Here is a 21,369-nt window from a genome sequence, read left to right as displayed (position 1 = left end):
AGTCAATCGCTTAACTCGGAAAGTTTTTAGAAATAAAAGTAACCGTAATGAGAGCCATGTTCCTGTTGGCTCACCTGTGTTGTGGCGATGCTGTGGGGCAAATTTCATGTCGTCTTTTTTAGCCTCCTGTTGTAAGAGCTGCAATAGCACAGCATGATAAGTGTGTGTTGGACAGGGACTTGAAAGACTTTCGAGCTGTCAGAGCAGTTCCTTCCAGCAAAGGAACTATAGAGGAGAAATAAAACACTAAGCAAGAGAGAGAGAGAGAGAGAGAGAGAGAGAGAGAGAGAGAGAGAGAGAGAGAGAGAGAGAGAGAGAGAGAGAGAGCATTAGGTAGAAACACCGGGAGAATTTGGAAAAAGGAACATGATGAATTGGAGCTTACATTGGTGACAAAAACAGACTGTGAGCAATATGAAGAAGTGAAATTAAGAAGGAAGGAATGAAATTGAGTGGGTTCCCCCAAAGACGCTGAAGTCTTCAAGCTAGATTCTCAACCTCCGAACAGACAGCTGCTGCTTTCATGATGGTGGGGAAGTTAGAGAAGAGAATGTGCAATAAATCTGACATGATGATAAATCCATAGCTTTCCTACTTGGGTATTGTGTCAAAAGAGCAGGAAGTATGAACATGAGAGCAAGAGTGTGGTTGGAAAGACATCTTTTTTAGCATAATAATATGTAACAAGCATCATCTCCATTTTGCTTTTTTGGATATGGGATTAAAGTTTAAAAGGAATAAGAATAAAAATGAGGGCTTTGAGACATGGCTTCATGCTTGGAGACATCTAAACATAAGAGAGGTCCAGCCTGAAGTTTAGCTCTGGAAATAATACATAATAGGCGTCTGTGATGTGACAGAATGATCTCGTCTTACGCTTGGAGATGTTTGTGAAATCTTTAGGAAAAATGCTACAGGTGAAAAAAAAAAATCAAATTTAACCAGATTTGAGTTTTTCTGCCACTGATATGCTTTGACATCTCAAAGCATGAATATGTTTTAACAAAAAAAGAGGTTATTTTCAACCAGCTATTTTAAGACCCTGCTGCCTTGTCCTCTGTCTCAGAAGTTCATGCTGTGTACGGAACCAGCTCAACAAATGCAGTAATTAAAAAAAATATACCAAAAAAAAAAAAAAATCGATGTTGAAAAAAAAAAGATGTTGCACCTCTTTTTATCCAAGTATGATTTTAGAGTTTCTTATAAATGGAGTATGTTAGAAATGTAGGGATTAGCAAAAGGGAATTACAATGAAATTTTTGCACATGGGTCTTTTTATCTTGTCTATTTTTTTTACAATGCAAAGGAGAACCATGCCTCAGTTCATGAAAAAGCTTCACGAATGGTTTTTGGAGGCTGTCTTGCGTTACTGTGATGTAAAATATGGATCACTTTATGTGCATTAGCTAATAAACTATATGGGGGGCACGGTGGCTTAGTGGTTAGCATGTTCGCGTCACACCTCCAGGGTTGGGGGTTCGATTCCCGCCTCCGCCTTGTGTGTGTGGAGTTTGCATGTTCTCCCCGTGCCTCGGGGGTTTCCTGCAGGTACTCCGGTTTCCTCCCCCGGTCCAAAGACATGCATGGTAGGTTGATTGGCATCTCTGGAAAATTGTCCGTAGTGTGTGAGTGCGTGAGTGAATGAGAGTGTGTGTGTGCCCTACGATGGGTTGCATCCAAGGTGTATCCTGCATCGATGCACGATGACGCCTGAGATAGGCACAGGCTCCCCGTGACCCGAGAAGTTCGGGTAAGCGGTAGAGAATGAATGAAAGAATGAACTATACCTAAATTAACTGAGTTCATTCCTTTATCTGTCCATCCATTATTGACAACAGTTAACCTACTGGGTCACCATGAACCTGGAGTCTATCCCAGAAGACTCGGGTCACAAGGCAGGGTACAACCTGTACATGATGCCAGTCTATCATAGGGCACAATCACACACTATGGGCAATTTTTGAGATGCCCACAATGCATGTCTTTGGACTGGGGGAGTTTCAAGGGCCTGGGAGAACATGCAGACACTACACATGTACACACACATATACTGTGCACACACACACGATGGAGGCTTGAATCGAACCCCCAACCCTGGTGGTGTGAAACAAGCATTCAAACCTGAAATCATTGGTGTACAAATACATAATATTTTAAGAACTCTTCATACCCACAATATCTCACAGCACACACAGGATGTGATATTTTAAGATATTGGTCCTGACATACGAAACATAGACCTCTTGGCCTTGCTTCGGTTTGATTCGAATGTCAGTACTAAGTGTTCTCTCATGACTGTTTTCTCACTAGGGGGCATTATTTATATCCTTTCCCTGTCGTCGTGCATCTTCTACAACATCTGAAGTAACACTCAAGGGTTGTAAGCATGCTGTTCTTTATTAATCTGTCCTTCTTTGTGTGGTGACACATTGACCTTGATCTGTTTATATACGAAGCATAATCAGAGGCTTGTAATCGCCATGACGACAGCAGATCGGATACAGGTGACTGCTCTTGGAATTACAGTTATAGGCCATTAGAGCACTTACTGGATCATTATTCTCTTTATTAAAACATATCTGTCAAAGTCTCAGAGAAAAGGAACTGGGTAAACAGCACATCTCTCTCTCTCTCTCTCTCCCTCTTCTCTTTTGCTCTATGGTGAGCTGCTCTAGCCCTCATTCTCAATAATTACCTTCCTCTGTGTTCCCTTCTCTTAATGGTAAGTCAATGTTATTGACAGTGCAGGCTTTCAGGGACCATCTTGCCACCTATTTCATTAAAAACTATATTTGCCCCTGCTGCAAAGAATGAACAGAAGGACAGAGAAAGTTTTGAGTTTCATAAATTGGATTTCGCTTTAGATCATGGTGTTTGGTGAGTTTAGTTGTTGTGACAAGACAAGATTTGAGGTGATTAAGTCAGTCTGGTTTTTATTATATTGGATTTTAATAAGAAATTTGGTGGTTTTTGGTGGTTTAGTGAACCTAGCTTTGCTGAGGATGTTCAGTTCGCTGGGTTTTGACGATCTGTATTTTTAAGTGCAAAATGGTAGGTCGGTGGGTGGTAAAGTTATTTGGCAACTAACAGAATGAATTTTAAGCTTGAGTTGAAATCCAAAATCGAGCAAGATTCTGCTGCTGTTAAACCTTTAACCCTGATTGTTGTTTTGTACCAACTGTAAATCACTTTGTATAAAAGCATCCAAATATCTAAATGTATGAAGATAAATGTAAATACTTGTATTTGGTGTGTATGGGTTCTGGAGAGTGGTTTTGATAAAATACTCTAGGCTGGACTTAAGTCTGTTAGTGAAGGAGTTTTGTTACTCAGGCTTTGGTTAGGCGTTAGTGACGAATTAGCAGAGTTTAAACCAGGAAACACTCAGGATCTGGATCTAGATCTACTGGACCTCTCCGCTTCACTGTTTTTCTGCACACCTTTTTTGCACTGACACTTTAACTCTGGACTGTCACTTTAATTCTGGACTTGCACAGCACAGTACCACTTTATACACTTTATGCACACCGTACTGCACATGGACACTCACTCACTCACTCATTTTCTACCGCTTATCTGAACTTCTCGGGTCACGGGGAGCCTGTGCCTATCTCAGGCGTCATCGGGCATCGAGGCAGGATACACCCTGGACGGAGTGCCAACCCATCACAGGGCACACACACACACTCTCATTCCACATGGACACTTTAAGGACAATAATTAAAAAACATTCAGTACGCATTTATGTATATTTATGTGTATGTATATACATTATTTTTCACTTATATTTTCATATTTTCATATTTCATATAGCTTTGTTTTATATAGTTTATACTTTTTTTTATTTATCTACCTCCTTTTGGTTATATTTTTTTTTTATCCCAAATTGCATTCCTTATGTTTGAATCCCGGACAGATGCAAAAAAGCATTTCACTGCATGTCATACTCTGTATGTATGAGTAAGTGACAAATAAAATTTGAAGATGTTTGTTTGACGAGGAAGTGCTCTTGGCCTGATTTTAATGAAAGGTTAAAGTGATTTGTTGTTTTTTTGTGTGTTTTGTTTATGATCATGCACATGAGGTATAGTTAAATTCGGTTCTGCTAAAGAAGATTGGTGAATCGTTTTTAGGAGAGAAGTTTATTGCTTCTTGGGGAATCCAGGTTGATGAGAGAGAGGGGAACTGGCAGCTCTCTGAGAAGCTGTCAAAACCTGCCAGGCTTTTAGCGGTCCTGAGGCCTGCTGGATGGCATGTTGGAGTGGGGCTGGAATTTTAAAGAATGCTGAGAGTTACCCCAATGGATAAACACACTCTGAATTAAACTGGTACAAAGACTGCTGCTTTTATCATGTATTTCTCTCTTTTACCCTCATTATTTATTATTCTATGCTCATGGTTCTTCTTCGTTATTGATCTCCGTTCCCCCGGTTTCATCAGACTGGCCTTGATCAGACCCATATTGCTTTACAAGGAACAGATTTGAATGCTAATATGTGCTCAGCTTAATGTATGTTTGTGTGTGAGTGTAAATGTTTGACCGCATGTGCTTTTCTTAATACCTTAATCTCAGCTAAACTCAAATAATCTCAAAGCTCAGAACGCAACATTCACATCACTTACATCCAACCAGAAATGTTTCGTTGCATTTGGCTGTTGCAAGTGACCTGCATTTGCTGTATAGAAAAGCATACAGTGAGCAAGAAGGGTTGTTTTGGCAGAACATGTTATGTAGATATATGTTAAAAATTACGTAATTTAGATTGGGACTAAAAGATTGTGCATCTGCAAACAGCCAAGTCTTCCTTGAGCAGGATTTGAGCTCTCCTCATAAATGAACGTTGTGCTTAGCAGTGAAATGAGGGTGTGGGTGGTATTGTACAGAATACATTATTTGTATAGGGCTTAAGTCTGATATGTCAAAACCATAAAATTGTTTGAATTTTTGGGATTTCTGTCTCTATTTTTTTTTTTTTTGAGTGAACTGTTGTAAGATTTTTGGGGTTAAATGAGTTGTTGTGAGGTTTCATGTTGGTGTTGGAGTTTGATGAAATTGTTTTGGAAGGAACAATTTTTCAGGGCTTGAGAGAGTTGGTTTGAGTGAGCAGTTTAGGGATTGTGTGTGAAGTTCTTGAGGTTTGTTTGAGTTGAAGAAGTAAAGAGTGGGTTGTTTTAGGTAAAGAGTCGATTATTTGGAGTAGAGTGAGTTGCTTAAGGTGTGACCTAGTTGTATTGGGTAAAGAGCAAGTTGTTTGGGGGTTAAAGGGTGAATCGTTTGTGGTTTGAGTCGGTTTCGTTTGAGGTACAGTAAAGAGTGTGTTGTTTGAGGTAAAGTGTTGTTTTTGATTGTGGAAAAGAGTGGGGTGTTAAGATTAGAGTGAGTTGCTTCAGGTCTGAGGTTTTTTTTTATTCTTTTTTATTCTTTTTTTTGGGGGGGGGGTAACTATGTTGTTTGGGGTTAAAGAGTGAGTAGTTTGGGAGTTAAAGGGTGAGTTGTTTAGGGTTTTAATCAGTTTTGTTTGAGGTTTGAGTGAGTCCCCCCAGGAAAGTTTGAGGTATTATAGACTTGTTTTTAGTTAGAGATTGTTTGATAAGGTTAACTCAAAATTTCAGAGCAGTCAAAATGGATAATCTAATCAAAAGGATATATCGAAGTGAGCTTATACCCACATTACTTCACAGGGTGGAAAAAAACAAAACAAAATAGCACATAGTTCACTAATGCTGAACATCTCCATGGTACGCAGAATTCAAACACTTCATTCATGTTGTCTGAATACTTAATCTAAAGGTTCGTTACTGTACAGCTCTAAATATATATATACGAACACTGTATGCTGAGCTTGATGTAGGTCACACTCATCTGAAAAAGATTTGTTGTCTGTCTCTCACCTCAAGATATCTACAGACAATTTCAGAAAGAAAGAAAGGAACTGCGTCATCTTAATGGGCTAATCCTGTTTCTTATTACAGCAGCCAATTAAACGTAACACATTAAACACAAAAAGAATTAATTAAATAAATGTTACATACTAAGGCCATAGCCTTTCCCCACCCCCTCTATATTGATTTAAACATATAGAGACTATCGGTTAGAACAGTAGCCTACTTGTAAATGGTTACTGATGAGATTTTAAAACAGTAAAATATCTGAAACAAAAGATCAACAATCCAATTATTAAATGGTCAAATCACTTAACTTGATGACATTGGCAGAGTATTTTGATGCTGGTGTGTTAAATGCAGATTTATGGATAGTCAAGCACTTTGTCACACACTGTGCAGAGAGTCATTACACTGGTTGGCTGCAGGCATCATGATGGATATTTCTTTAAAAAAAAAAAAAAATCTAGAAAAGCCATCATAGTCATATTATACTGCGTTCAGGAATAGGAGCTTTAAAAATAGGAGTCTCTGTTGTACTGAAAGCTGCTTTTCAAACAGACCAATCTAGAGTGCTAAACAAAATCCTGACTCTGTCCAGACACCGACATCGTCACTGTCACTCAAGCATGTACGTGATATCGTATATCGATTGTATATCGATGTATATCTCGTATAACAAGATTTCCTTCCAGCGTGATTCTAACGTACTGTACCCTATAAAAGGCTTACTACATAAATGTTTGTTGTAAATACACCTGATGATATTCCCTTCTTCTTTTGGTTTAAATGAGAAGAATCATTTTACTCGTATTATTCGATGTCCGCATCAAAGTTTCCAAAAAGAATAGAGTGAGAAAGATTAAGTTAAGATGAGAGGAATCTGTTTTATCTAATGCTTTGTATTCAGTGAAAAAATTACCACACACACACACACACACACACACACACACACACACACACACACACACACACACACACACACACACACACACACACACACAGAGCGAGCTCCTTCTTTACGTCTCCAGTGTTAGCCAGTCGAAGGGCGTTCCATTGCTCGATCTTTTAGCTTGTTTTAGATCTTTGTTCCTTTCTCTGCTTTTTATGTTTTTGCCACATTTCTCTTTTTCTCTTCTTCAATGTTTGCAGCACATTTTTCGCTCTTTTTGTCTTCTTTTCTTTCCATGCAACATTTTCTTTTCGAGTTCCTCAATCAGCTTTCCCAGCTCACCTGCTGCGTTGAAGATTGTCTATGCCGAGTTTTCACTAATTGTTTCCTTTTTTTGAATAGAGAGAAAATAATAGAGGGGAGTAGAAGGAGAGAAAGGGAGAGAGAAAGAGAGCGAGCGAGAGAGAGAGAGAGAGAGAGAGAGCAGACTGAAGATAGAGCAAGAGAGAGAGCACGGAAAGCAGACAGAGGGAAGGTAGAGAGGGAGCGAGCCAGTGCAGTGCACGCTGGCTGTCTGACTGACAGGAAAGAGATTGATGGATAAAACCGTGCAGTGTACATAACACCGATTCTCCTCTACCTCGTCTCCCTTCTTCTTTTCAACCTTCTCTCCTCCATCTGTTCTTCCCCTCGTTTCAGGACCCCTCCCTCAGTGCATCCATTTTTTCTCCACGGCGCTCCATGCTGGCAGAGGGAATTCTCTAAGTCAGGCTCTTTAGCACTGTTTCTTCAGTGCACTTGGAATTCTGTCACAAGGGATTGGATACATTGGGAACTGTGGGATGGCAGCGATTGAGGCAGACAGTCTGGCAACAGGAGCTACGGCAGCTGGTGAGTCACCTACTGCCTTATCTTTCTCTTTTACTGAATGTCCTTGCTTTATTCTCTGTGTGTCTTTGTCTCTCTCTCTCTCTCTCTCTTTCTGGCTCTCTCTCTCTCTCACACACAAACATACACACATGCCCCCCCCCCCACACACACACACACTGATACATTTCTCACTGCACCTCTGTCCCTGTCTTTCGCGCTTCCCCTCACGCAGCACTTGATCTCCCTCACATCTTTCCTATGTGTTCGAACGTTATTCCTTGCCTTGTTTACTTTGTGTCAGTAAAGTCTGATCGGTCAGGGAGGAACGAGTATGCGCAGAATGCTAGGAAGATTTTCAGGTTAAGTGAGTGACACTGACAGATGCTGCGTCGGTTTGGTCCTGCCCAGGACATACGATGCAGTTTCCAAATGTATCAGAGTCTCGAGTAAACTAACAGAGTCTCTGAGTGAATAGAGCTTTACGTGATGTTCAGTGTTATAAGTATTAGTTGTAGGTACTCGTAAATTTCCTGGTTTTTACAGCAATGGCAGAATTGTGTTAAGTTTTATTCAGGGAGATTTAAAATTTGGCTTAAAATCATCTGAATCTTGCCGTGTCGTAGATCATTATTAGATCTTACGTGTTTAGTTTTATGGTAAATTTCCTGAACAGAAGCTTCTGACTTGTCAATAGATGAATAGTAAAATTATTATATCTCTAATATTCTTGCTGATTAAGAGGTGTGTCCTAACTCCTTTCCTAGGGAAAGACACGATCGTCACTTCCCAAAGTGCTCCAGTGTGACAGCTAGTTCAGGCAGGAGTGAAGCGGCTATGATAACCACTTCCATGCGCTTTTGTACTATTTGCTCGGAAATCTAAACAGAAGCCTCGCTGACAGACGCAGGTTTCTCACCTGCATTTGTTTAGCTCTCCTTGTTGACAGAAAAGGAACAGAAAGCAGCTGACAGTAATCTATTTACACCGTCACAGGGATCTCAGGTGACCTAGAAAAATTTCTCAAGATTCAAATTTTGACACATACACAATCAGACAGCATCAAGAATGCTTGATAGTACGCTACAACGAACATCACTCACTCGGTTAGGATCAACTACAAACTCTGTATCTTGTACAACGCAGCACCTGCAGCAGCATTCACGCTCAGGAGAACTGAGCTGAACTCCGTTAACTGATCCCGGAAAATCTGTGAATGCCTGACATGCTCGCTAAAGCGTGCCATTTGAAAATATCTTTATTTAAAAGGGAAAAAAAATACTGCTTGATTGCCTCCACTCAGTGCCAGGTACAGCGAGTCACTGTCTTGTTAACAGGCACTTTAAATAACAGGGGACAGTGTAACCTGGAAATGTTATCGAATGAAGGCTCACGTTGCTCTCCGAGGTGCTAAGACAAATGTCCGGAGAGATGGAACGAGAGACGAGGAGAGAGACATGAGACTTTGTCTTCGTTCTCAAGTCCTTCAGAAGTAAATGGGTTTCATAGTAGAAATGAAATTAGAAAGGATAAATATGAAAATCCTCATGGAGTCTGTATTTATGAAGAGGATGAAGAACCGATCGATTGAGTCTGAATTCTGGAGAATGACGTATGCAGGAATGGCGTCATTTTATTTCTTATTTTATTATGTTTCATTTATTTAATATCGTGCCTTAAGGAGTGCATCCAGGCTAAGGGCAGGACATATACCGTATATTTATTCATCCCGTTGTGGAACGTATAACACAGAGGACCCAAGTAGTTAAGACGATTGAAAATAATTTGTTCATCAGTCATCGGTAAATATAGGACTGTATAATGATCTAAATTCTATGTGAATAGCCTATAGATGAGGATTTCTCAGTAAATGATTTGTTTCCATTTCAAACCAATGACTTTTGGAACAGCATTCGACCGAACATGTTCACGACTTTCAGAGTCTCCATCAAGATCATCTTTACGCTAGTACAAATAGGTCAAGGTCTAAGAATACCACCAGGCTCCAACGTTAATAGAGGGAATTTTCTTACTTTTGGTGAAAAGGTGTCTCGATCTTCTGTCTTAATCTGAGGACAGGCAGTGACTCAGCTGTTCAGACAGCCAGGGGGGTTTATTCCACCACATGGGTGCCAGTTCAGAGAAGAGTCTTGATGCAGGACTTTCTTGTATCTTAAAAGATGGTAGGTCAAGTTAAACCACACTGCAGGCTTGAGGGAAATGTTGTGTGGTCTTGCTTTCTTTCTTGGTTAAGAAAACAATAGACAGGGTTAAGAGCCTTGCTCAAGAACCCAACTGAGGGTTGTTGTGGTTCTGGGGCTTGAACCCCCAACCTTCTAAACCCAGAACTTTAACCACTGAGCTACAAATCCCAATGGATTTGAATCATTTTTTAAAGAATCACTTTACAGTAAGCGTGAACTTTTCTGTGGTCAACTATAGCAAAGTTTAATCTAAGGAATCCAAGTCGTTTACTGAATAAAATCTTAGATCTCAGTGCTCACATGGTTTGTTTTTTTTGGCCCCTTGTCCTGCCTGGCTGCTTGATTATTTTTCAAATATGACAAGACTCACTGAATCAGCTGGCTGTGAAGGCTGTTTGATTCAGATGATTACTAAACAGGTAGGTGGGATATCTGTGCTTTATCGAATCAAGGAGAATGAGGAGCTGCTGGACTCCAAGCTGGTTACTACACATGCTACTTCCTCTTTGCCAGGCTTGGATGTGGTGGTACCTGCTGATTGAAATAGTGACTTCTATTTGTGTGACTAGAATCGTCGATGTTCTCTGGGTTTTATTGTGGGATTCATATTAATAATGTTTCAAATGCTTCTCAAGCAGAAACAGTCAAATTTTTCTTCTTGCATTGAAGACTTTCCTGGAAAAGAACTTTCGTTCTTTCTAGCATTTAGCAGACACACTTATCCAGAGTGACTTACATTTTATACTACTGAGCAATTGAGGGTTAAGGGCCTTGCTCAGGGGCCCAGCAGTGGTGGCTTGATGGACCTGGGATTCAAACTCATGACCCTCTGATCAGTAAACCAATGCCTTAACCACTAGGCTACACTTTCATCCTTCTGTACTGCCTTCCTTTTTTCCTCCCCTTCTTTCTGTCCCTCCGTCCTTCCTTCATTCCTTCCTTTCATCCGTCGTGGCAGCAGCTCTTCTTCACTTACCCTTTTCTGTAAATTTTGATGTGGTACACACAACATCACCCCCTAGTGTTGTACACTCTTGTATTACTTATGCAAGTATGAAGGCAGGACGCTCACATCATCATCGAGCTTCCAGGAGAGGGTAACAGGTCACAGTGTGCGTTGTTCTGGAACAAGATTAACAATATAGCTCAGTTGATGAAGATGCCTCAGAATCAGTGTTGGGTCGAGAACCGGCCCACCAGCCGACAACAGTCCTGTGATTAGTCGTTGACTTTCATTTACGATAACTAGACAATTAACACACATTATTCATGAAGAAAGATGAGCTGTTTGTTTCTAGCTGTACATCCACATGCTGGGGCAATAAGGTAGGCGTGTCTATTAAAATGGTCATTACATGAACACACACCCTGGGATGAGAGAGGCAGTGTGTGAGGCAGCCAGCCAAAACCCACTGTGTTCATTACATCATTATACTCATTTGCCCAGGGGAAGAAAAACATCAAGACACATCTGTCTTTTTTTTTTCTCTTTTAGTCTACGCATGTATGTCTTTTTCAGCTTCATCAGCACTCATTTGCCAGCTGATGAATGGAGATAGAAAGAACGCTTTTCTGTTCTGTACGATTGTGTTGTTGTTGTTGTTTTTTTTGTTTTGTTTTGTACACGTGTTAGAGGCTTTTTCAAAGCTCTGGACTATGGTGCTAGCGTTTGACTCGGCTGTGAGTCTTTAATATGACAAGTTGAAGTCAGGTCAGTCTGTTCGAGGCAGATTCTCACAACCACTGGCAGGTGCTAATCCAAAAAGTAAAAAAAAAAAGAAAAAAACACTTTACTGCCTGCACGTACATGAGTCTGAGTCAGCAGTGTGTGTGTGTGTGTGTGTGTGTGTGTGTGTGTGTGTGTGTGTGTGTGTAGAGCTTTATGAATGAATATGGGTTATAAATATGGTGGTGTGGGCCGCTGTAGGTGCTTGTTAATCAAACAGGACTGCTAGAGAGGTCACTTTATGGACTTCTTAACAAAGTGGGTGCACCATAGTGAGTCAGGCACAGGTGGCCATGAGTCTGCCCCATGAGAGTTATGATGGGTGTAATGATTGCGCATACGTGTTTGTTTGTGAGCACACCGTGCCAAGCAATTTCTCACTGAGCATCTCTGGCCCAAGATGCACACTCAGGAGGATTGTCATTAGTAGCAGTGATGCATCATCATGGACTTTATCTCTCCCCTTACTGGCCTGCCTTGTTTTAGATACTGACCTGATTGGTTAGTAATCTACTGATAATCAAACACAATCAGCACCTAATCAGCTACAATCAGTCTTTAAATCCCAAAGGAGCCGTGCAGTTCTCCATTTTTTTCTTTTACCTTGCATAATTAATGATGCATGAATATTGCATGTTTAGACCTCTTATTGCTGTACTCCACTGTTAGTAGCAGGCTGATCAGGTGGAGTGCCACTCGTCTGTCTGTTTGTCTATTTTTAGGTAAATGATATTTATTTACCATATTCAGCTTAATGGTTTATGGCTCATGAGACTGAGTTGAAAGAAAAGGTGGTGGTGGTGGTGGTGGTGGAGCATATGGAAACAGGGTAGAGCTAATATTACATTTAGAGGGGAAATAGAGACAGCTTGGAAGCCGAGGCAATGTGGAAACTATGTTGGAGTTTGTGGAGATTGAGTTGGTGACCATAGAGACATGGTGAGGATGGTGTTGGAACACATAGGGCCAAGGTGGGGACAATGTTAGAGCATCTGGGGAGAGAGTGTAAATGGTATTGCAGCAAATCAAAAGGAGATGGTGACTGTGGTGTTGGAGTGAGCAGGGAAGTTGGGGACCGAGTGGGAAGCCGAGTGGGATGATGTCGGAGCAGACTTTCGTTCATCTTCATGTCTTTTCAGTTTTCAGAATTCTGGTTAAACGATATGAAATTTCGTCAGGTGATGAGGTTATTACAAGATGCAAACATGCCGAATTCACGCAGTCATGGAGAGCGGCAATCACAAGCGCTACTCCTGAACGATTCCACGAATGTTTCCTGATAAGAACCACAACAACTGCTACACAGCCGACAACCCCCCCCCCCACACACACACACACACACACATCCCACCCACACAAACACACAAACACACACGACTGCACTTCACACGCGTTTGCGCCTCCTCGGTGCCTCTGAGGAAACAGAATGTGACACTTGCAATCAGCTCTGTGCAATCAGCTAGATCTTTCATCATGCATTGTTATTGTCAGGAGTTATATAGAGTGTGTATTCTGTCCCCAGACTCTGAGGAGAGACACATAATTCAGACGATATTAGTAATATGATGAGCTTAGTGGATTAGTAGGAGGCCTTCCAGTATGCCCTTTATCTCTCTCTCTCTCTCTCTCTCTCTCTCTCTCTCTCTCTCTCTCTCTCTCTCTCTCTCGCTAGCTTGCTCACTCTCTCAAATCTCTATCACTTGCGCTCTCTTATTTTCTCTCTCTCTCTCTCTCTCTCTCTCTCTCTCTCTCTCTCTCTCTCTCTCTCTCTCTCACTAGCTTGTTTGCTCACTCTCTCAACTCTCCATCACTTGCACTCTCTTATTCTCTCTCTCTCTCTCTCTCTCTCTCTCTCTCTCTCTCTCTCTCTCTCTCTCTCTCTGTCTCTCTCGCTAGCTAGCTTGCTCACTCTCTCAACTCTCCATCACTTGCACTCTCTTATTTTCTCTCTATCTCTCTCTCTCACTCTCTCTAGCTTGCTTACTCTCAACTCTCCACTTGCTCTCTCTCTTGCTTTCTTTCTTTTGCTAGCTTGCTTGCTCGCTCTCTCAACTCTCTCTCTCTCTCTCTCTCTCTCTCTCTCTCTCTCTCTCTCTCTCTCTCTCTCTCTCTCTCTCTCTCTCTCTCTCTCTCTCTCTCTTGGTGGGCCATGACTGGTAGCAGATGGTGCGGGCAGAGCTGGCCTCGCTCAGGTGTCTGTCACGGAAGCCACTCATGGCGATGGATGTGCGAGTTCCGTCGCTCTGACACGTGCCGCCATTGGAGAAATGGATCGCAGTCAGTTTGCATAATCTGAAATGGCTGTCACCATCAATCATCCTGGGTTCGAAGGCTTTATGTCTGCCGCTTTAAACAGACAACACTGATGCGCCAGCGCTTTCCTACTCTCCCGTGACGAGAACATTCCACATTTTCTTTTCTATTAGACTTAACTGAAATTCAATTCTAACACTGTGTCAACGTTTCAAAACTTCGTGTCCATAATAGTTAATGGTGAAATGTAAAAGTGTGGTGAAGTACGTGTGGTGGAGAATTAAATACCTCTCTCTCTCTCTCTCTCTCTCTCTCTCTCTCTCTCTCTCTCTCTCTCTCTCTCTCTCTCTTTCCAGCCTGCCCATCTCATCCTGGTTTAATACTTAGTGTTCCAAGAATCCCACACCTGGAGTTCTGCCTTGGTAAGTAAAACTGATTTGTTCTGTAATTTGCCCAGAAATGGCAGGAATGTGTGCCCGGAAATAGTACGGAAAAAAAAAAGAAGATATTCAAGATTTGTCATGTCGCAAAATGAATAATGAATTTGTTGTCAATCATTTCGAATCATCCTAATTTGGAGAATTTACCAATGCCGGAATCAGTTACTCAGGTCCCTGTGGGGAAAGCTCCACTACAAACCAGGCATAACTTATTCTACAAGGTCACAGGAAATGAGGCCATAACTGGAAATCCAGCAGACTTTTTCCATGAAGACCTTTATTTCAGACCGATCATCGCTTCAAAGCCAAAGGGCTTTCTGGATTCTGAATGCTCGACAGCTCCTTTTCAGCGTATAAATGTTTAATATTTTTCTTGGGTATTTTTGGAGAGTTTTAAGATCACAAGGACATTGTGTGTTTTTCAAAGTTATGCTGTGTGTGTGTGTGTGTGTGTGTGTGTGTGTGTGTGTGTGAGAGAGAGAGAGAGAGAGAGAGAGAGAGAGAGAGAGAGAGAGAGAGAGAGAGAGACTTTGTGTTGTTTATATTCTGGATTTAAATCAAGGATTGTGGCAGAAAGGCTTTGTATGGTCCAAGATGATTTGTTATGCAAGTTCCTCATTAAACTAGTATTTGGCTGAGAAGGTGATGGAGCTCTGCAGTACCAATAGGATTTCATAGACATTGACCATTAATTAATCTTAATTATATGTATTTTTAATTATGAACCTGAAAACTGTTTGTATTTATACTATATATTTATATTACATATAATATATATATTACATATTACACACACAAAGTAAGATAAAAAGGTCACAACAATTACTGCTTGCATTTCGTTACTAGTCCTACCTCTGACCCTGTCCTGTCATTGATCTGTTATCTGATTGGTTCCACCTGTTCCATGATTACTCCTTGATTAAATATGTGTTTCTTTTACATTGTAAAATTTTATCATGCAGTCCTCTTGTTAAATTTTGGGCTTGAATCAACATTATGCCTGAGTTTGCATATCGAAATCTAGCATTTCCTCCATTAAATATAATATAATATATATATATATATATCACACCAGTTTAATCATATGCCAATCCCAGCCCAGTACTGAACACCCGATCTTCACACCCATATTGTTCCCAAACTGTTTCCACGATCTTTAAACCACACGACTGTATAGACTCCTTGAGTTCCAGTGAAAGGAATTTCTAACACTAAGAGACCCAAACCATCATGACAATGCCCCTATAAACCATGAGCTCCATGGAGATGTGGTGTTAAGGTCGGAGCCCTGACTCTGACTCAACCCCACTGAACACCGTTTGGATGAACCGAAACACAGACTGAACCCCAGACCTTCTGATCGTTCCATCAGGGTTCTATCACATTATTGCTTTTGTAGCTGAATAAACACAGATCCCCAGACGCACACTCCAACATCTAGTGGAAAACCTTTGCAGAAGAGTGGAGGTAAATTTTGCCTAAATCTGTATTCGGATGTTTATAAAGCATGAACAGGTGTCCACAGACTTATCTTCTAGGCCAATAGTTTTTTTTCTTTTCACATGAGTGCGCTACCATTTAGGAAGGGTGAAGAATTCTGCTGAGAAACATGAAGAACCCCATAGAGAAGAAAAAGCTCCACAGCATGAGCTCTCTTCCTTACACATGACCCCATTGTTTTCTGTTTTTTTGTTTTTGTTTTGTTTTGACCTTCTCAGATGTTTTTCCTTTTACTAGGACACATGAATTCTTAGCCCTTGCACCTTTCCTTCACTAACTACATTTTACATAGAAATAAAACAGATAAAAAATAAGACGATGTCTTTTGACTCATCATCCTGTAATACAAAATTTCCCCATAGTTAATAAAATGCATGGATTTCCTGGTTTCGTGGGTGTGTTTTTTTTTTTAAAGTGTTTCTAGCGCTCTCGCATTTCTATTTAGTATGAAGATGACTTTGTTTTTATTGCTCTGGGTTATACACATCCATCCATATTCTCAATCCAATTATCGGTCTACTTTAAGGACCAATCTGTATCGATTGCAATCATCCAGCATTATCACAGCGTCTCCTGTACATATATATATATATATATATATATATATATATATATATATATATATATATATATATATATATTCTATTCCTGGTAAACATTTTCACATTTAGCAGAACTCTTTTCAACACTGATCGCGTGCTAATTTTAATTGCTGCTCATTGATCAAGCGAGATGTTCATAGGCAGAGAAAGTGTGTACAAAGATCTATAGTAACCTACACTGAGAAAAAGGCCATCGATAATGGAGAAGGGGACTCTGTAATTGTGGTGCAGTGCTTAAAGGACTGGATTGTTTTTATTTTTTTCCCTTTAAGAGCTTAGCGCATGTCACGCAGAGATTGGTAGTGAAATCAGACTAAAGGAAGAATCATTTATGTATCATTGTATAGATCTTTGTATATATATATATATATATATATACTCATCAATCATTCATCTCACTCATTTTCTACCGCTTTATCCGAACTTCTCGGGTCACGGGGAGCCTGTGCCTATCTCAGGCGTCATCGGGCATCAAGGCAGGATACACCCTGGACAGAGTGCCAACCCATCGTAGGGCACACACACACACACACTCTCATTCACACACACACTCACACACTACGGACAATTTTCCGGAGATGCCAATCAACCTACCATGCATGTCTTTGGACCGGGGAGGAAACCGGAGTACCCGGAGGAAACCCCAGAGGCACGGGGAGAACATGCAAACTCCACACACACAAGGTGGAGGCGGGAATCGAACCCCGACCCTGGAGGTGTGAGGCGAATGTACCCACTAAGCCACCGTGCCCCCCATATATATATATATATATATATATATATATATATATATATATATATACATATATATATATATATATGTATATATATATATATATATATATATACATTGTATGTGTATATCTGTAGCACAGCAGAAACACCATGTGTTCTGGATCAGTGAATAAAAAGATCAAAGGCACAGGTTCGCTTCTCCATCCATCCATCCATCCATCCATCCATCCATCCACTGTTTCATCCATCTATCCATCTGTTGGCCAGTCTGTCTGTTTGTCTGAATGTATGTTTGTCCACCTGCTCGCCCACTCGTCTGTCTGTTTGTCTGTCTGTCTGTCTAATGGTCCATTTGTCTACCTCCTTACCAACATGTCTGTCTGTCTATCTGTCAGAATGTTCATTAGTCTATCTGCTTAAATGCAACAATTGTTTCAAAGCTTGAAACTCAGCCTTTCATTAAAAGCATGTCTTCCTGCTGACCGCCTCATTGATTTCCTGTTTTAGTTGAAGTGGTGTACAAGACCGTGCGTTGTCTGTCGATGTTCTTCTCAGACGTTCGCAGATGTCTGCAGATCAGATGATCTGTGGTTTAAAGCGGTATTTAGAGTACCTTTGTTTTATCGTTTATTATATGACACTAATTGTGCCCTATGACATGTTTTGCTAGAGCTAAATATTAAAAACGTTCCGGTGTAAGCCTGACAGTCATAAACTATACATTACTTCTTCTTCCTTTCAAAAGGTGTAAAATATCAGTGTTGTGTAATATTCATTCATTCGTTTTCTACCGCTTATCCAAACTTTTCGGGTCACGGGGAGCCTGTTCCTATCTCAGGTGTCATCGGGCATCAAGGCAGGATACACCCTGGATGGAGTGCCAACCCATCACAGGGCACACACACACTCTCATTCACTCACACACTCACACACTACGGACAATTTCCAGAGATGCCAATCAACCTACCATGCATGTCTTTGGACCGGGGGAGGAAACCGGAGTACCCGGAGGAAACCCCTGAGGCACGGGGAGAACATGCAAACTCCACACACACAAGGCAGAGGCGGGGATCAACCCTGGAGGTGTGAGGCGAACGTGCTAACCACTAAGCCACCGTGCCCCCTTGTTGTGTAATATTTACATTAAATCTATCTAAAATAAATTTGGTTAAAAAAAAAAAAGATTCAAACTTAAATCAACCTCTGGTGTTCACATTGATAAGATATATCACCAACAATCACTATAGTTTATTTACACATTTAATATTAGCTGGACTCATATACATCAGCAGACTGAGGAAGAAGGCCAGCGACATTAGCATGGATAAGACTCATCCAGGTTCGAATCACTTCTATCTGGAAAATGTTTCAGGGCAATAAGGTCCAGCACCAACAGAATGAGGAACAATTTCTATTTTAGAACTGTTGTCTATTACGCCCTTTATTTCTGCCCACCGCCCTCTCAACCCACCTTCTCTGCTCAGGTAGACAAATAACCTCATGTACCCCCACCATCATAATCCCAAGAATTGTGTACACACACACACACAGACACACACACACACACACACACACACACACACACACACACACACACACACACACACACACACACACACACACACACACACACACACACACACACACACACACACACACACACACACACACACACACACACACACACACACAAAAACAGAAGACTGCAGTGTGCAAATGCACACTATTTTTATCTATTTATATTCTTATATACTATCTTTATTCTGTCTAGTAGAGTAGCCATGCATCATTTTATTGTATTTGAGTATGATGACAATAAAGTTTGTTTCTGATAACTAATAGAACATCCAGTAATATTGGGGGCAAAAAAATGTGAGAGATGGCACCTTTACCTCCATTCTGATAATATCTGAAGCCCTGTATCTGCATTGTGCTGCTTGTACATGACTGACTGAATGGATAACTGTATAAATGAGCAGGTGGACAGGTTTTCCTATTATAGTGTATAATGAGTATGGATGGATAGATGGATGGATGGATAGATAGATCATTTTTTTTCCACATGTAAGAGCAGCTAGTGCAAATGATTTGAATGAGAAAGCTATAACTAGGAAATTATTTACAGTAGCATTAGGGGTGACATTTTAGTCATCAATTTAAAAATAACTCTGAGTTATTGGACATTTTATAGCATTCCTTACTGCAAAGATAATTTCTTGAGTTATTGAGGCAAAAATTGATACGTAGCAAATTTATCACCTCTGGACAAGGTTAATTTTTATTTTTTTTTTCCTTTTTTCCGACGATCCGTTCTCGGTGTGATGAGCTGTTAGATCCGTTACAGTCGCAGTTAGCTTCAGCGCTAACCCACATCACTGTTCAGCAAACACACCCCAGAGAGACATAACCTCTTACTTCTGCCATGAAGTGGATGCTTTATATTTCGACAGCGGAGTAATAAAGCATCAGCTGTAGAGCTGCGTAATTACATTTGTTGGAATTGCTAGCAGTAAACAAATGTCCACATTAATTTGGGGATTGGGATTTACCCTTTTCCTGGCATATGTTTGATGTCAAAATCTTTCTTGTGCTGGATTGAAATAAACATCCTTAACAAAATGAAGCCAGATATTTTTACGTGAATGGCATCCGTAGTAAGATTTGTAGCATGCTGTGGTTGTGTGTGTGTGTGTGTGTGTGTGTGTGTGTGTGTGTGTGTGTGTGTGTGAGAGAGAGATTTAAAAGGAAAAATCTATTCTATGTGAAATTAAATGATCTTTTTTATTTAATATTTATAAGGTGGTCCTGTAAGGCTTGTCAAATTTTCCTGCCGGTCGTACAGTGATTCCCTCAGGCACGTGGTAGAAAGACGACTCCGACGGGCATTCGGACGTCAGAACGTGCTAGTAAGGCTCATCACAATAACAATATGGACGCATTGTAACATTGTTGAACGTGCTGCCATGCTGGGATTCTGTTGGACTAACAAATATTTTAGTTAATATCTAAAGCACCATCTAGGAATGTCCTTTAGCTGCAGGACTGGAAATGTTACAGGGAATGAAAATGAAAGCCAACAATAAAAACACATTTTCTTCACAGGACGTAATCACAAACATGAATAGATCACACCGACTCGTCGCGATATGAATATATTTTTGTGTGTGTGTGTGTGGGTGTGTGTGTGTGTGTGTGTGTGTGTGTGTGTGTGTGTGTAGACATATTTGTGAACATTTAACACACAAACACAAGCTCAGGACCTACCCGGGAACCCTGGAGCTGTAAGAGTGCAGCGTAGTGCTGTGCCAAGAAAAAAAACTCACTTTAATCAAGCCATATCAATCACTCCTATAAGGTCAGTGCTATATGTCAAGATAAATAAAATATCTTTCCTTTTGACCGTTACTTTCTAACTGACTGGTCACATATCTGTTCCGGTCCTTGCTCATTTAGGCTGAATTAAAAAATGTTTTCCAAGAATTCGGTGAAAAATTGGAAACTTTGGAAGCTGTGAATGGTTTAGATAACTGAAGTGTAATACTGTGAGAAATTTTAAGCAATGTACTTTTACTTTTTTATTTTTAATTATAATAAATAAATGAATTAATCTGCTTGCCTATTTATTTGTTTGTTTGTTTGTTTGTTTATCTATTTATTTATCTATTTATTTATTAAATTTTCTATTTGTTTGTTTGTTTAATTTTCTATTTATTTATTTATTTATTTAGTTGTTTGTTTGTTTGTTTGTTTGTTTGTGTTTGTTTGTTTGTTTGTTTATTAATATATTTTATGTCTTTGTATTTAAACACGGCTGCACCTTAATTGTTCATTATCGGGTAAAACTAAATGAACTTTAAATGTTCAATAAACATGTTTAATAAACAGAATTATGAACACGTCGCCTCTCTTGCACACGCTGTACTTACTTACGCTTCAGAAGAATCTTGCCCATAAAACCACAGGGCCGATAACGATGTCCTCTTATAATGAGCTCCAAACTAATCCTGGGTGCAGGATCCAAAAGACTTAAAACTCATTTTATCAAATGTGCAACGATCCGTGTTGTTTTTTTGTTTGTTTGTTTGTTTGTTTTGGCTAAAAATATATTTCTTGTTTTATTTTTGTTCTAATTATCACATACTTTTATAACTCCACATTAGGAAATGGTCATTCTATTTGATGAAAGTGTAAAGGACGTGCTATAATTGATTTCTCTTTTTTTTCACTCTTGCCGTGGCTTTCAGAAACACTTTGTGAGCCCTGTAGC

At 40.2% G+C, this 21,369-nt stretch overlaps 1 protein-coding gene across 2 annotated transcripts in view; it reads left to right on the top strand.

The window, feature by feature from the left end:
* Positions 1-7,293: 7,293 nt before the first annotated feature.
* The window catches only part of inpp4b (inositol polyphosphate-4-phosphatase type II B), a 294,006-nt gene continuing 279,930 nt past the window's right edge, over positions 7,294-21,369 (top strand). Inside the window, exons 1-2 of one of the 2 annotated variants that reach the window (XM_027145914.2) lie at positions 7,294-7,666; positions 14,182-14,247. In XM_027145914.2, the coding sequence (XP_027001715.2) occupies positions 7,618-7,666; positions 14,182-14,247 (115 nt within the window). In that variant the 5' untranslated portion in view covers positions 7,294-7,617. The remainder of the gene's footprint in view (positions 7,667-14,181; positions 14,248-21,369) is intronic. The other variant, XM_027145915.2, reaches the window with a different exon arrangement.

Source organism: Tachysurus fulvidraco, chromosome 4 (genome assembly GCF_022655615.1).
Source record: "Tachysurus fulvidraco isolate hzauxx_2018 chromosome 4, HZAU_PFXX_2.0, whole genome shotgun sequence".
Classification (NCBI taxonomy): Eukaryota; Metazoa; Chordata; class Actinopteri; order Siluriformes; family Bagridae; genus Tachysurus; species Tachysurus fulvidraco.
This window is presented reverse-complemented; position numbering and strand designations above follow the sequence as displayed.